The sequence below is a fragment of the Muscardinus avellanarius genome (assembly GCF_963383645.1).
Source record: "Muscardinus avellanarius genome assembly, chromosome: 14".
Classification (NCBI taxonomy): domain Eukaryota; kingdom Metazoa; phylum Chordata; class Mammalia; order Rodentia; family Gliridae; genus Muscardinus; species Muscardinus avellanarius.
Window position 1 is genome coordinate 84,250,429 of NC_137800.1, and position 17,281 is coordinate 84,267,709.

General features: G+C 44.8%; 1 protein-coding gene across 1 annotated transcript in view; it reads left to right on the plus strand.

Annotated features, from left to right (window-relative positions):
- Positions 1-17,281, plus strand: part of GMDS (GDP-mannose 4,6-dehydratase) — a gene marked incomplete at its 3' end in the record, with an annotated part of 610,459 nt that overhangs the window by 239,722 nt on the left and 353,456 nt on the right. Inside the window, exons 5-6 of the mRNA XM_080710891.1 lie at positions 15,507-15,699; positions 16,792-16,896. Of these exons, the coding sequence (XP_080567017.1) occupies positions 15,507-15,699; positions 16,792-16,896 (298 nt within the window). The remainder of the gene's footprint in view (positions 1-15,506; positions 15,700-16,791; positions 16,897-17,281) is intronic.

A 17,281-nucleotide genomic window follows, 5' to 3' on the forward strand; every position in this document is an offset into this window, starting at 1 on the left:
GGCTTCAACAATTTAGGGAGACCATGTTTCAAAATAAAAAAAAGAAAAGCCAGGCGTGGTGGCGCACACTTGTAATCCCAGCATTTGAGAGGCTGAGACCGGAGGATCGCGGTTCACAGACAGCCTCAACTACCTAGTGAGGCCCTCTGCAACTCAGTGACCCTGGTTTCAAAATAAAGAATAAAAAATAGGGCAGGGGGCGTAGCTCGGAGGTCGAATGTCCCTGGGTCCCATCCCCAGACAAACAATAAATAAATAAATAAATAATAAATGAATAAATAAAATAAATAAAAAGCGCTGGGGGTATAGCTCAGTGGCAGAATGCCTCTGGGTTCAATTTGCAGCACTCTAAATAAATAAATAAATAAATAAGTAAAGCAAGCAAGCCAGCCTCAGCCTCAGCTATGCTAAACTGTCCGGGATTGGTATTTTGCATCTATTTTTCTAAAGAAACACCTGTTTTGTTTGCCTGGGGAATGTCACACACCTCCACGTTTGTTTTCGAAGTCAGAATAGCCCGTTTGGACACCTGGATATATTTCTGCACAGCATCCCTTGCTGCTTCCAAGGTTCTTGTTTTCTTACTTCTCTCTTTTGGTCTAAAAAAACCGTTCCTCTTTAGCTTTCTTTTGTTGTCACGACCAGCCCTCTTTTCCTCATTTCCCTCAATGAACATCTGCTGTGCATTTAACCTGGCCCCCGGCGAGGAGCAGGCTGCGGGATGCTCTGAGGCCTGAGGCTGGCCGGCCGTGGCTGCGAGCGCCCTAACCACCGACTGGCAGGGGGACGGGAGCCCCCAGCGCCGTCTCTGCTTTGCCCTGGTTCCACAGAGAACACGGAACCCACTCAATACAGGAGAAAACGCTTCTGTAGGCCCCAGGGTTAGTGACTCGTGTTAATCGTCCAAGGTTTGGCCTAGTAGGAATTGTCATATCATTCTATTATTTTTTGTTCTGCTTGAGATGGGAAATGTTTTAACATTTCAGTACCGTGAAAAATTAAGAGATCTCTGTATTGTGATTTTCAAATATCCGGAAACTCAACCCACCTTCTCACCGGAGGTCCTTCCTGCTAAAATAAATGACTGCTGCCGGGCGTGGTGGCGCACGCTTGTCATCCCCGCGCTTGGGAGGCAGAGACAGGAGGATCGCGCAGGTTCGAAGCCAGCAGCACGTGCTGGCTTAGGAGACCCTGTTTCCAAATAAAAATGTAAAAATAGGTCTGGGAGTGTAGCCCGGAGGTAGAAAGGCTTCCAGGAACCCCAGTACCACCAAATAAATAAAAAAATAAATAAATGACTGCACTTCCTGGGAAGCTGCGGTAGCTGAGTCGTAAGCCCTGGGGTCCCAGGGATGCTGAGTGAGGAGGAGAGAAGCCTGAGGTGGGCGACGCCTTTATCCACCCATCGCACCTGGCACCATCCGCCTTTGTCCTTCTCCATAAAAGCCAGCGCCCTTCACCGCCCCCGCCAGAGTGTTGTGGCAGGCCCGCGCAAGGAAGTCATCATCGGATGCCCACTGTCCTAGGGCACACCAAAGGAGAGACTTTTTCCTAGAGTAGACAAAGTCTCTTGGACCTCTTATAAGTTCTCACAGTGAATTTTCTCCATAATATAAATATAAAATGTCCCTCTTAGTGAAATCACTAATGTGGGAAAGCAGAGCTTTTCTTCTTTGGGGACCTTCAGGTTTCTTTCTCACCCCAAAGCAAAGCCTTAATCTCTCTTTTTCTCCCTGGCCTTGACCTCACAGCAGCCTGGCTGTGGCGGTTCCCACGTGTCACCTCCGCCATCCCAGCCCCTTTACCTTCTCTCTGCCACCTTCCACCCACCAAGAGGGCAGGTTGGGGACTCCGTAATGCTGCCGTTATTCAGTCCTATGCACTTATTTTATTGCCTGTTCTGGTTATCTTTTATTGCCTGTTCTGGTTACATTAAGCCCCAAGTGATGGCACACACCTGCAATCCCAGTACTTGGGAGGCTGAGCCAGGAGAATCACAGATTCAAGACCAGCCTCAGCAACTTAGCATTGACGCTCAACAACCTAGTGAGACCCTGTTTTAAAACAATAAAAGGGGCTATGAGTATAGCTCAGAGATTAATGTCTCTGGGTTCAATCCTCAGTACCACAGAGGAATAAAAAAAATTACGTTAATGACCAATTGGTAGTCATTAATCAATAGGTTTTTCCTAAGTTCTCATATACCCTTGACAAATTCTTTCATTTCATGAAACTAACTTTCCTAGACTTTTTTCATTCTCATTGTTGGGAACATTAAGAAAATTCTAAGCTTATGGCCCTCTATGAATCCTTTTTTTTTTTTTTTTCTTTTTCTTTTTGCGGTACTAGGGATGGAACCCAGGGACATTCTACCTCCGAGCGACACCCTGGCCCTATTTTTTTTTTTTTTTTATTCTGTATTTTGGAACAGAGCCTCACTGAGTTGCAAGTAGCTGAGGCTGTCCTCTAACCTCAGTCCTCCTGTCTGTCTCCCAAATGCTGGGATTACAAGCATGCGCCACCACGCCCTGCTTATTAATTGTATGTGGGTGTTTATTTAGCTGCATTCTAAATGAAATAGGTTCCTATGAAAACTAAGCCGCTATTCACAGCATCACTGAGTTTTTATGAGAATTATGAAAAATGATCCTGAAAATATACTATTACAAGCAGCCTTGATTCTGAATTCCAGCCAGCCTGTTCCTAGAAAAAGCAAGGCCTCGTTTTTGGTATTGAGTTGCACAGAAAAGTTAGACCACCAGTCCTGCAGGTCTCGCTTGCGGTTACAGGAAACATGAATGTAAAGGATGCACTTGGTGTGAGTCTGCTGCTGGTGGTTGTTCCCCGTATTATTTTCCCCTCGTGCTAGTTCCATCTCCACTACTTATTAACTGTGACCAGAGGCACGCTGCTTAATTGCTCTGAGCTTTGGTTTTGCCAGATGTAAAATAGATACAATAGTCGTCTCTGACTCATGGGCTTGTCGTGGTGCTCGGTGGCAGAGTGCTCAGAAAGCCCTTGGCCCAGGGCCTGAGCCGTGGCAGGTTATCAAACACTTGAAATGACTGTGACGCCTGCAACTCCTGCTTCTCTGCCTTCTACATCTCTGTCACTGTCCTTTCACTCCGTGAAGCCCTCCCGTATTTATCACCCAGCATTCCCCACTCTGTTCCTCGCTTCGTGTTCACCACTGAATTTACTTTGTATTTTTTAATATTGTCTATTCTCTCGCTAGGACATCATCTCCATAGGGCAGGGATTTCTGCTTGCTGCCTTCAGTACTGTATCCCGGCTCCCAGAATAGCGCCAGGACCTTGTGCCAGGGTTCTTCTATATATGTTTATCGAGTGAATGACATCAACAACAACAAAAATTCTTACACAGGGCTCAGTGGCACACACCTGGACTCCCAGTACTTGGGAGACTGAGACTGAAGGATCACAGTTTTGAGGCCAGTGGGTGGTAACTTAGCAAGACACTGATTCAAAATGAAAAGGGCTGGGAGTATCGCTCAGTGGTAGAATACCCCTGGGTTCAATCCCCAGTACCAACAAGAAGAAGAAGGAGAAGGAGACGGAGAGGAAGAGGAAGAGGAGATGCTTAAAGACACCTTAAATTCAAGGGGCAGGCTGTACCATGCACCACGGAGGGCGCCCATAGCTACACGTGGCAGAACTCTCTCCGCATGGTTTGCTGTGCTTTAGCAGTGTAAAACAAGGGGGGAAAGTGCGTAAAATATCTCCTTGGGAATAAAAAAAAGTTACATATTGCGTCTTTGCTTATTCAACATCATTTTTACCTTGCCCCTTGCCCAGACCCTTTGCTCTCAAAACTCAGTGTGGCTTAAAGCTAAAAATGTTTTGTATAGTGGGATTGAGACTATCCTGAAAGATAAATTGCTTTGGCCAAATATCCCTGACAGCTCCCCAGACCATTGCATTAAGAGGAATGGGTGGAGAGATAAGCAAAAGAATGGCAGGGTTTAAGTTCTGTGACAGAGGCTTAGAGGCATCATGATCCTCGTGGTCTCACATGGCTCCTCCATCACAGGCTTCTCTTTTATGGTAGAGAGCTCGTAGATGGGAAGTCTGCCTTCATACAGAAGCTTGCAGATATGCTACTGATGAAGCTTTGTGATTATGTAGGACCGAACTCTTCAGCTTTTAAGGCAACATTCATATATTATCAATATATTCATTGTCTGTCTGTCTGTCTGTCTGTCTGTCTGTCTCTCTCTCTCTCTCTCTCTCTCTCTCTCTCTCTCTCTCTCTCATGGAGGTAGTGAAAGTCCAGATTTAACAGGGAAACTAGAACCAAGTAATCAAAACTTCTCATAAACTCAAGTTCCGGGTCATTGTGGATGGTTAATTCAGAAGCCCCATCAGCTTTGACTCTGCTACTACACAGTATTAGATCAGTGTCTGGCATTCATGGGCTACACAGACGCACATCATACCTGTCCACACTGCACTGGTACCTCCCTGAGTAATTTAGCCAGAAAGTACCAGGAGTATTTTCAGGTACGGAAAGCAGGTAACCACCTCTCATTTGACTTTAGCAAAGTCCCAAGAAAGTTCATTTTTTAATCACAAAGCACATCGTTTCCCGATGATCTGTGACTCAAGACCTTGTCTCCTTGTAATAAATCTGAAATGGAAAGCGATGTTCTTTTCAAATAAAAGGAATGTTGAAATTTGAAATTATAGGCACTCAGTCGTTTTCTAGGACCATTTTTCAAACTCATAAATATGTCAGCAGAGCACGCAGAGCTTGGTGCATCATGGAATCGTAAGAACAGAGTGGCCCCACTTATAATGTGGAAATCTGCCATTTCCCAGATACCACCCAGGCCCTGTGCAAATCCTGACTTGCCCGTCTTCCTCCAAAGTAGATTTCATGAGTAGCCAACTCGGGCCTCCTTTCGGTTCTGGAAGGCCAAGGTTTGGGTAGGCCCCCTCTTTTTGATCAACGATCCTCCTTCCTTCCCTCATTCCCCTTTTCACTCTACTTGTGTGATCCTTTGTATAGTCTTGAGATTGCGCTAAATGTCATGGTTGAAGTAAGACATGCGTCTTCACAAAGTTCCCTCCTTCTCTTGGCATCTGTTCTTGCTATGAGGCCTCTAGGTGTATTTTATAAAGAATTCTGCCTTTCTTCAATTCTCATACTTGGAGGCCTGCTGAGTGTGTATTCTGTTTTGAGAATTGTATATGAATCGCTTTAGAATCTTTCATTTGGGCCTATATTTGTGTGTGTGTGTGGTACTGGGGATGGAATCTAGGGGCATTCTACCTCTGAGCTATACTCCCAGCCCTATTATTATTATTATTATTATTATTATTATTATTATTAATTATTTTAAACAGGGTCTCACTGAGTTGCAAAGGGCCTTGCTAAGTAGCTGAGGCTGTCCGTGAACCTGCGATCCTCCTGTATCAGCCTCCCAAGTACTGGGATTGCAAGTGTGTGCCACCACGCCCGGCAGCTCCTTATTCTATATTGTTAATGGCCCTGTGTTTGCTTCTACGTTCTAGAAGCCAGCTCTAGACTGGGGGCTTCTTGTTCCCAACCAGCTTGGATACGAGAGCAATAATCGATCTGTTCAGTAGTAAATCCACCTGGCATCTTAGAGCATGAATATTCTCAAACTCAAGGCATGACTCTGGGAGCACTGATCTTCTTTTGGGCTTAGATAATGAGAAGGGCTAGCAGATTTGGTAAGGTATCACAGCAAGGTTGGCCTTTGAGCACACAATTTGAGCCTTAATAAAAAGCAAAAACTTCCCGGGCGTGGTGGCGCACTCTTGTAATCCCCATGCTTGGGAGGCGGAGACAGGAGCATCGCACAGGTTTGAAGCCATCAGGTTCAAAGCCAGCCTTGCTGGCTTAAGAGACCCTGTTTCCAAATTTTAAAAAGTATAAAAAAAAATAGGTCTGGGAGTGTAGCCCAGAGGTAAAAGGGCTTCCAGGAACCCCCTAGTACCACCAAAAAAAAAAAAAAAAGCAAAAACTTTAGAACTTTGTTTTTAAGGTAGAGCACCCCATTTTCTTCCTTTTTTTTCTTTTTCTTTTTCTTTTTCTCTTCCCTCCTCTTTTCTCTTTCTTTCTCTCTCTCTCTCTCTCTCTCTCTCTCTCTCTCTTTCTCTCTCTCTCTCTCTCTCTCCCTTCCTCCCTCTCTCCCTCTCTCCCTTCTTTTTGTACTGGGTATTAAACCACCAGGGGCATCCTACCTCTGAGCTACACCCCCAGCCTTATTTTCTTTTGAAACAGGGTCTCATTAAGTTACTGAAGGCCTTGCTAAACTGCTGAGGCTGGCCTTGAACCTATAATTCTCCTTTTTGAGGTTCCCAAGTACTGGAATTACAAGAGTGCACCATCATGCCTGGCAAGTATCCTATATTTTTGTATTCTGTTTAGTGAAAGTGTTGACTCATTTTTATAGCTAAAGATGTAAACTCATATAAACCACCCTATTCATAGAGCAGACCTTATTTTATTATTATTATTACGGGGGGAGGGGCACTCTACTCCTGAGCTCCATACAACCCTAGCCCTTTTTTATTTTGAAAATGGAGTCTTGTTCAATGATCACACGCTGGCCTTGAACCTGGGACCCTCCTGTTTGAGCCTCCCAAGCACTGAGATCACAGGCACAGGCCGCAGTGGCTCCGGCTTTCACAGTTTGTGTATCTTCCTGTTTACTCAGCAGCTGGGGCCAAGGATGGGAAGCAACGGCCACAGAGCATGGAGTGGGAAGACGGCAGCAGTGTGACATCCTACTGCTCTGAGGACTCCAAAATACTTAATGGAAGATACATTTTAATTTGCCTTTGCTCAAAGATGTCACATTTGTTTAGTCTAGCTGGAGTTCATCACTCTGGTAGAATAAGAATCTTAGGATTGTTTGATATTCCAAACTTAATTATAAATGTTTTTGAGCAAAAATATAATTGCAAAAGGATATAGCAAAATCTTATAAAAATGGGTTTATGGATTTGCAGAATAAAAGTTTCTGAAGTATAGAGCTGGGGCTGGGGGCTGAGCTAGGGGTGCTTGGATGGAGGCTGGGGCCTCAAGGCAGAGCGAGGAGGCCCTGCCGCCATGATGCCACCGTCTGCTGCTCCCCGGGCCCTTAACAGGCTGCAGACCAGCGCAGGTAGACCGCGCCCAGCCGTCAGTGTTTGCACGTGCATGAATGCACAACACCTCATCCCCGAAATGTGGCTAGTGTGTGTTCGGTCCTTGTGCTCAGCCTGGTGCCCCCCACCTGCACTAGGAGAGCTCACACCCCACGTGGCCATGTCTTCCCTGCACCCTCCTTCCTTCTTTGAGCTTTGTTTCTTATCTGCCATCCTTTAAACCTTGGCCCCATGCCTGCATGTGTGTGTGTGTGTGTGTGTGTGTGTGTGTGTGTGTGTGTGTTACTGGGGATTGTACTCAGGGGCATTCTACCTCTGAGCTACAATTCCAGCCCTATATTTATTATATTATTATTATTATTAATTGATATTATGATTAAATTTTGAAACAGAGTCTCACTAAGTTTCAGAAGGCCTAAATTGCCAAAGCTGGCCTCAAACCTGCAATCCTCCAGTCTCTGCCTCCCAAGTACTGGGGTTATAGGTGTGGGCCACCACGCCTGGCCCCTTGCCCACACTTCACAGGCCTCTCTCGGTTCCTGTGCAGCTTTTCTGGCCTCTGCACACCTCCTCACCTGGACCCGGAAGGCAGAAAGGAGGGGCCACAAGGAAGACAAGGTCCCCTACCCAGCCGCCACCATGTGTAATCAGGCCCTGCTGGTCACGCGCGGTACTTAGCACCCTCTTTGAATGCCCTCCCTGTCCGCCAACTAGACCCACACCTGCCTCCCCAGCTCTGGAAAAACAGCTCTGCATCTGGCCCCAACTACTAAGGAACTGTCAGCTGTGCTGGGCTCCTACTAACCAGGAGAGGCTGATCCCGATGGTGGGCAGTGTTCCCTGGCTGCTCCCCTTGATTAATAACTCTCCCCCCCGAGAGGCGCGGTGAGCAGCCGGCTGCCTGTGTGGTCTCAGGCATCCCCAGCTCTTGGGCACCCGAACAAGATCAAGTGTGAGAGGAAGCGTGCCTCTGGTCTCTGGTTATCTTGTGCCACATTTACTTCTTTTGCAGACAAATCTCTTTTCTGAAATGACATTTATAGTCGAGGAGCTGTGGCACGTTCACTGAGAGTTTCAAACTGGAACTTGTTCCTTTTGGAAAGTCTTTTTCTGTTATTATAAAATGAGATCATTAGGGTCAGGTGCCTAAACTTCAGACTTTTTAATGGTTCTTGTTCATGCAAGTAAGATTTGTTAGTGCCTCTGTGTGACAGGCATTCTCCTAAGTGGTGGAAACAAACAAACAAACAAACAAACAAAGCTCTCTTGTCCTGGAGCGTACAAGCTGGCCTGAAACCGGGAGACAAGGATTCATAGGTCCAGCGTGTGGTGAGTCGGAGCTGAAGCCCGCCTGGAGGGGGAGAGCGCGGGATGCAAGGAATTGTTCTAGCTAGGTGGGCGTGGTGCCACACACTTGTAATCCCAGTACTTGGGAGGCTGAGATAGGAGGATCACAGGTTCAAGGCTAGCCGGCAACTTAGTGAGACCCAGTTTCAAAATTAAAAATTAAATAGGTCTGAGGGTGTAGTTTAGGGGCAGAATCTCCAGTACCACCAAAAAAAAAAAAAAAAAAAAAGAATATAAAAAGAATATAGGGCTAGAAGTATAGTTTGGGGTAGATTGCTCTTGAGTTCAATCCCCAACAGAGAGAGAGAGAGAGAGAGAGAGAGAGAAGAGGGAGAGAAAAGAAGAAGAAGAAGAAGAAGGAGGAGGAGGAGGAGGAGGAAGAGGGGAGGGGAAAGGAAAGGAAAGGAAAGGAGGAAGGACAACAGTGGGAGGATGGAGTTGTTCTGGGTGGCCAGGTGCAGGAAGGGCTCTGGGGGAAAACGGAGGCGTAGGCAAAATGTTCTTAGCAGAGAGAGGAGGAAGCGCTGCCCGTGGGGCTGCTGGAGCCAGGGAGGAAGCCAGGCCGCAGGGGCCAAATCCTGAGGGGCCTGGAGGCCACATGGCTGAACCCCCAGTCCTGGAGAGGCAGCGGACATACGCTGCAAACAATTAAGCTGATCTTTAAATTCCTCTGTATATTCTTTGTGTTGTTTCAGCTGAAAAGCCTGAAAGAGGGTTGTCCTCAGTCACTAGTGTGGTGGGCAGTTTGCGCTTGCTGTGTTTGAATTCTTTTTCCTCACTAAAATCGTTATTCACGTCGTTTTCCCAATTATACTTTAGAATAGCATGGTAGCATATATCACAGAATAAATATATACTCTGTGTGTGTGCATGTTCGACCTCCCTGATCTATGCCCCCAGCTCCTTTTAGTTCTTATTTTTTGTCTTGAAACAAGAGTCTCATCAAGCTTCTACACACTATCCTCAAACAAGCCTGTGCCGCCATGCGTGGCTGGGTACTGTGTTTAGTTTGCTGTAAGCGAATAGGGCTTTTGGTCACATGGCTCTCCATCTTAAAGCATCAGATACATCTGGCTCCCAGGGCCATCCTAGGGAATTTGCTTGACAGAAAGTCTAGATCCCTGCCCCTAAGAAGTGTAGGGGCCGGCTGGCGCGTGCGCGCGCGCGCGCGCGTGTGTGTGTGTGTGTGTGTGTGTTTGTGTGTGTGTGTATGTGTGTGTGTGTGTGTCTTCATTTGCCTCAGCTTTTACTATTAGTAGATTTGTAGATCATAAAGTTGCATGCACTTGAGCAAGTATTTTGAGGTTAGAATATAGTTCTCAAGAAAACGTGGGAGGACGAGGCTGAGACAGGCCTGCTACAACACCCACACGGTCACCTCTCGACTGGAGCAGTTTCCCTTGCTCCTGACTCCAAAATCGAAATCCCAGATAGAGGTTTGGCACTGTCTCACCCCGTTCTGAGCAGGAGGATTGGTCCCGGGCTTGGGGAGAGATGGGAACCCAAGAAGCCCAGGATGCCCCCCTCTAATCCCCTTATTGACAGCAACCTCCCAGCCACCATCCAAGAGCCAGAGCCAGGGCTCAGCAGCTAGAATGTTCTGTGCTGTGCCTCTCCAGGAAAGAGACACAACAGCTGAAGCATATAGGGGACCATTCCTAATATTCTCCTTGTTTTAAGAAATGTATTACCACTCAGAAAGAAATGCAGATAATTTTCGGGGTATCTGTTTATATCTTTAAATATGGGTATGAGCATTTGTTTTTGTTTAAAAACATTTTTTTTAAGGCACTGGGGATTGAACCGAGGATGGTTCTACCTCTGAGCTTCACCACTAGCCTGATTTTACTCTTTTTTTTTTTTTAACGATCTTACTAAGTTGAGGAGGATCTCAGGTTCGCAGCCAACCTCAGCTTTAAACATTAAAAAAAATATGCAGGAAAACAATAACTGTAAATAAGACAATGGTCGATGGATGAGAGAGGTCTAACAAAGTTGGGGGAGGGGCCCACATTGTGGGGAAAGCACTTTTTTGGGGCGATACTGAAGATTAAACCCAGGGACACTCTACCACCGAGCTACATCTCAGCCCTATTTTTTATTCTCTATTTTGAAACAGGGTCTCATTGAGTTGCAAAGAGCCTCACTAAGTAGCTGAGGCTGCCCGCGAATCTCGATCCTCCTGTCTCAGCCTCCCAAATGCTGGGATTACAAGCGTGCGCCACCACGCCCGGTTTGTTTTATATTTATTTAAGCTCAATTTACATTTGAACTTAAATTTACTGTTTTCCTTTGACTTTAGATCTTTCCCTGGTTTCTCACAGCTTGTCTCTTCTTTCATCTTGATGGTGGCTCCCAGATGAACACCCTTTCACAAGGTTTTTTGTACATTTTAGTAACCAATTCCTCCTGCGCCCAGTTCATCAGCTATGGTCCAAAATATTTCCCCTTCATTCTGAATTCTGACTGTATAGTGTAACTGTTAAACGTTCTTTATAACTGTTATGCTAAACCTTAATATATAGACATGCTTGCTAATATGTAGATAGGCTAAGGCTTGAGGCAGGAACAGGCCACCACCACCGTGCACACCAGGCTGGCCAGAGAGGCCGGCGGATCAGTAGCGAGGCAGACAGTGGAAACTGGGTGCAGATCAAGGCTGTGTTTGAAGGAATGGAGGCTCCTGTGGTAGCGCCCGTGAACAGTGACAGGGCAGTCTACCGAGGGCCGAGAAGCTCATAGGTTTCTGTGAATTGAAGAAACGGAAAAGGGCTGATTCCGAGGTTTTGTTAGCAGGTTTTATTCTGAATGGGTACGTGTGTACAAGTGAGGGAGAGGCCAAGGGAAGGCAAACTTTGGAGATAACATGATGGACAAGGGAAGGAGGCCTGGCGTTGGCATTCAGAGCCATCTGTATAGTGATGGTAGGACGGCAATGACCCTTGGTGGCTCGCCTGGAGGATGGGCAGGAGAGAGGCAGCTCCTCACGGAGCCCTGGGGTTTGAACAGAGATGTGGGGGCCCTGGCAAGACCTGGTAGGGGCAGAACCAGAGTGTAGAGAGCTGCTACCAATGAAGGGCAGAGACCTGGAAGAATGTAGGGCTCTGCAAGCCAGAGGGAGAAGATATTTCTAGAAAGGCAGTCTGCCCAATATTTTGTAGGCTGGGTTTGTTGTTTTGGGATGATGTTTTTTGTTAGCTTTGATGTCTCTCATTATGGTTCTCCTCCTCAGGTGACATAAGTTTCCACTGTTGAACTAAGTCTCCAATGTCCCTGCAAAAAGGCAGCTCATTTTGGGGGGATGGGACACATACCCCATAATCATCCTGTAGTATAGAAGGTAACCAATTTAGAAGTTGCTGGCATGGCATTGGTGCGAAATGAACACATTCAGGAAAAAACCCTCTTGGAATTTTGAATTTGGATGGTGTCTTTGGCTTGGATCATGAGGTTTGATTTTCCCTCTGGAAGCTGGGCTGCAACAGCACCTATAGCTCCCCTTCAGCCAGCCCCTTGATCCTGGGAGACAGCTTACACCAAGGGGTGTGCTGTGTTGCTGATCTAGGGCACTAGGTAGGTCAGGTGTACTGAGTGCATTTTTTACTGATGATTTTTTATTACGTAAATCACACATCCAGGAGCCTCTTCATGGAAAAGATAGAGATACAAATAATGATAAAAATTTGACATATGACTCATTTTGGCTCTCAGACATAATGGGTTTGGTTCAGGAATCAGAAAGCTCTTTCTCTATAAAGAACCAGATAATACATATTTTGAGCTTGGTGAAAATTATATTCTGTGCAGTAACTACCCGACTCTGTGGTTAAAGTTTGAAAACAACTATGGAAAAACCTGTCAAGGACGGATGTGGCTCTGTCCCGTAAAACTTTATTCCCCAACAGGCCCTGGCCACGTTTAGCCCATGAGTCCTAATTCTCCAGACCCTGTGCATTTTCAGAGTCAAACTGGAACCTTTAGGAGTCCATCAATGTATAAGTATTTTAATTAAATGTATTTTCATTAAAAAGGGAACTACCTAATTTGTTATTTTATGTTAAAAATACTTTATAAAAAATTAAATTTGCCAGTCTCATCTTCCAGAATTTTAATTATGTATGCTTTACCCTTGATAGAGTTAATCACAATTTGGAGACAGGTGTAGATAGGCGCATCCCATCTTCCTCTGCCTAATTTTTTTTATGTTCATGGATATGTCCCTGAATAATATCTTATTATTTATTTTACGTTGTATATTCTGTGTTCAAAGGTGGAGGGGACATTTGGCTCACAATTGAGTATAACATTGCGAGTAAATAGTACATGCAGAATGCATTACATTTCCCATGGATGTAACACGCTCCTCTACCACATACCGAAACTTCTCTGTTTCAGATTAAGTGCTTAATCTGTTCTTAGAATAAAATAATTTGTTCACAGGCACACTGCTGTGACTGAGGTCTGCCACGTACGGAGGGCTTAGTATCACTGGCTCTGGCTTTCACATGGCTGTTGATATCTGCTGTCTGGGGTTTCTCTGTGCACAGCCCCCTCCACACGCAGCCATTGATTTTCCTGAGAAACAAAACAGCTCAAGTGTCTAGACCATTCAGCCGTGAGATAATAGCCTTTTTCACAACTGGTGCTGGGACAACTAGATATCCATCTCAAATAGTGAAGTTGGACCCTTACCCATGCACAGAGATGAACTCAAAATGGACCATAGCAACACATGCAAAAGACAAAACTGTAAAACTTTTAGAATAAAGCATGGGAGTAAATCTTCATGTTCTTGGGTTATCGAAACGTGATACCCAAAATATAAGTGATAAAATAAAATGTAGGTAAATTAAACTTTTTTTTTTTCTTGCTTCATAGCCACCATTAAGGGAATAAAAAGACAACCCTCATCCTGGGAGGAAAAGACTTGTTTCCAGACTATATAAAAAACTTTTACAAGTCAATAACAAAAAGACAAATAGCCCAGTTTTGAAATGGACAAAGTATTCGATTATACTTTTCTGTAAAGAGCCCATACAGATGGCCAACCGCACACGAAAAGATGCTCAATATCATTAGTCATCAGGAAAATGCATATCAGAACCACAATGAGGTACCACTTTAAACCGCGAGCATCGCCGTGTTCAAGAAGACAGACCACAACAAATGTTGGTTAGGACGGGGAGAAATTGGAACCTTTAGTCATTTCTGGTGAGAATGTGAACTGGCGTGGCCACTTAGAAAAACAGCCTGGCAGCCCCTCAAAATGTTAAACATAGTGTCAGTATACGATGGTGCACCGATTCTATTTCTCTGTACGCGTATCCAAGAGAAATGAAAGCTTTAAGTAAGAGAAGCCAGTCACAAAAGCCTACATATCGTATGATTCCATTTTTACGAAATGCGCACAGTTGGTAGAGACATTCTGCAGAGACTTTTCTGTAGAGTAGATTAGTGACTGTCTGGACCCACAGTGGGCTGGGGCTGGGGAATGTTTGCTAATGGATACAGAGTTTCTTTTTGTGGTGATGAAAATGTTCTGGAATTAGATGGTAATGATGATGGCATAATGCTGTGATTATACGAAAACCGCAGGATCGTAAACTTGAAAATGGCGAATTTTATGGTATGTAAATTATATCTCAATAAAACCGTTACTTAAAAAGAATAAAAAGGTCCTAGATTTGCCTTCGTGGCTTTGAAAGATTATGGGTGAGACATACTTCTTTCTTTCATAGCTCCGTAGTGAGCTTTACTCACAGACCTAGACAAAATTAGGCTGAGCTGAGTCCTCAGTGAGCAGCTGCCCAAGTTCCCGCAATATCTCTGTGTGTACAGACCGCAGCGTCTGCTCAGGGGATGCCCAGGACCTGGATACACGGAAGGCTGCTGACCTCACTCACCCTATCCAGAGGTCTTTCCACATGAAGACTGAGGCCGTTCCCAAGGCATGAAACACAATGGGAACTATTTTCAGCCTCTTCATTTTAGGGGATTTAACCTTAGCTAATTTGCTTATTTTGTATAGGGATGATTACGAAAAAAAAAAAAGTACACTGGTCACATTTTTTAAAAAAATAACTACTTTCAAGAACTGCACGATACTGAAATATTTATCAGCACCCTCTTAGAAGTTAGTCAATTCATATAATAAACATTAGCATCTTGCTATATGTACTGTGCCTTATAATAAAAAAATTATAGATACTTTTAATATACTACAAAGTCATCCTTATATCTTAAAATTGGAAACAAAAGAACCCTTTAAAAATTAATGGTATCCTAAAGCACACATTCTCAGTCTTCTCTGTGCACACATATCAATTGGCATTCATTAAAAATGTGAATGTCAAGCCGGGCTTGGCGCACGCTTGTAATCCCAGCATTCTGGAGGCTGAGACTGAAGGACTGTGGTTCATGGACAGCCTCAGCTACCTAGTGAGGCCCTCTGCAACTTAGTGAGACCCTGTTTTAAAATGAAAAATAAAAAAATAGGGCAAGGGGTGTAGCTCAGAGCGACATCGAATGCCCCTGGGTTCCATCCCCAGACCCACCAAAAAAATAAATAAATAAATAAAAGTTGATGTCCTAGGTTCCCACAGGGGCTGGGAGTATAGCTTAGAGGTAGAATGCCTCTGTGTTCAAGAGAAAGAGGGAGGGAGGGGGAGAGAGAAAAGAAAAAGAAGAAGAGAGGGAGGGGAGTAGGAAGAAGAAGAGGAGTAGGAGGAAGAGATATCAAATTAGATTTTAAGGAACACCCGAGGAGTAGGGCTTTGCACTACGGTAAAGAGGCGGTAATCTTTAAGGGTGGTCACATCACCACAGGTACATGAATGGACATGACAGTATTTTCAAGCTATTTGATGTTGGGTGACATCCACACTCTTCCACTGTTAGACAACACTACCGTTTCTAGCCCACATCCCCCTCACAGTATGTGCGACCATAGTCCCTGTGGCCCAGCCACCGTCTTCACAACTGCCGTCCACTAATGCAGCCTCACGTCTGCGCCTCTTCCAGATCTCCTTCGACCTGGCGGAGTACACCGCGGATGTGGACGGGGTTGGCACTTTGCGGCTTCTGGATGCAATTAAGACCTGTGGCCTGATCAACTCCGTGAAGTTCTACCAGGCCTCCACCAGCGAGCTGTATGGGAAAGTGCAAGAAATACCCCAGAAGGAGACCACCCCTTTCTACCCTCGGTCGCCCTACGGTGAGAACGCGTGTGCACGGCCACACGCCTGCCCCGGGCGCTCGCTCCCCGTGGGTGTCGGGCGTTTTCGGCTTTCATTCTGTTCGTGTCTCACGGCTGATGTCATTTGAGTGTGAGATTAACATTAAGATAGACTCAAGTGACTCGACTTGTTGAGAAGCATACCTTTATCCACTGCTAACTACAAGTATTTGCTGCCTTCGCCTCCGGGGTGAAATGACTACCTCACACCCCCAGTCTGTGTTCATTCAACCCTTCCACACTGAGCGCTTTAAAAAGAAAATCAGACCCAACCTAATTCTTTCGCTAAACCGTTCTGAGATCGCGCTGCAGTGATAAAAGTTTCATGTTTTTTATTTCCCCATGCAAGTTTCCCTGAAATCCTTAAAGAAAAAAGACAAAACAAAATAAAGACTATTATATATCTAGTACGTTCGTAAAGAGAATACTCATGAATGACTTCAGTGATAAAATTTCAAAGCAGTTTGCATCTTCAGAACCTCAATTTTTTCCTTCCTAATACTTTTTTTTTTTATGTGTGTGTGATACTGGGGGTGGAACCCAGGGGCATTCGACCTCCGAGCTACCCCAGCCCTATTTTTTATTCTTTATTTTGAAACAGGGTCTCACTGAGCTGCAGAGGGCCTCACTCACTAAACTGCTGAGGCTGGCTGCGAACCTCGTTCCTCCTGACTCAGCCTCCCGAATGCTGGGATTACAAGCGTGCACCACCACGCCGGGCTTGCTTTCTAGTTCTTTAAAACTAAAAATAAATGAAAGCAACATGACATAAAGGTGCACTTGATATTCTGCAAGCATAAACAATATAGTTGAACCAGTTATATGGTAAAAGAATAAAAACCATGGACCTTATGAAAATAGGAGATTATTAAACATTTTCCTGGCAAATCTGATTAGCTGGCATAGGAAACTTTTTTGATTGTTTATTCTGGCTTTTGATTTCATATTTTTTCTATTTTATTAGAAAAATCATAATTGTGAAGATTATAATTTTTACAAGTTGTGACTCTTTAAGATGAGTGAAAACCTTTGGTAATAAATTTTACTTTCTTTAAAAATTTATTCCAACAGGGGCAGCAAAGCTCTACGCCTATTGGATTGTGGTGAACTTCCGGGAGGCATACAATCTCTTTGCCGTGAATGGAATTCTCTTCAATCACGAGAGTCCCAGAAGAGGTTAGTAACTCTTCTAGTAATTGCAGAGAGAATTGCAAACGTTAACAGTAGTACGTTCATTGTGCACTTGTTCTACAGAACTTACGCTCTCTAAGTGTGTGTTGCATAGAGCATTAAGTTCATTCTGCGTATGTTCTATAGACTGTGAACACTTTTATACCTATTTCCAATTATTATAAATGTCAAAAGTGGTAAACGAAGTAATATAAACCTGACCTTAATTGCTTATCAGGTTAGTGGGTTTGTGTGTGTGTGTGTGTGTGTGTGTGTGTGTGTGTGTGTGGTACTGAGGTTCCTGGAAGCCCTTCTACCTCCGGGCTATACTCCCAGACCTATTTTATTTAGTTGGAAACAGGGTCTCCTAAGCCAGCGCACACGGCTGGCT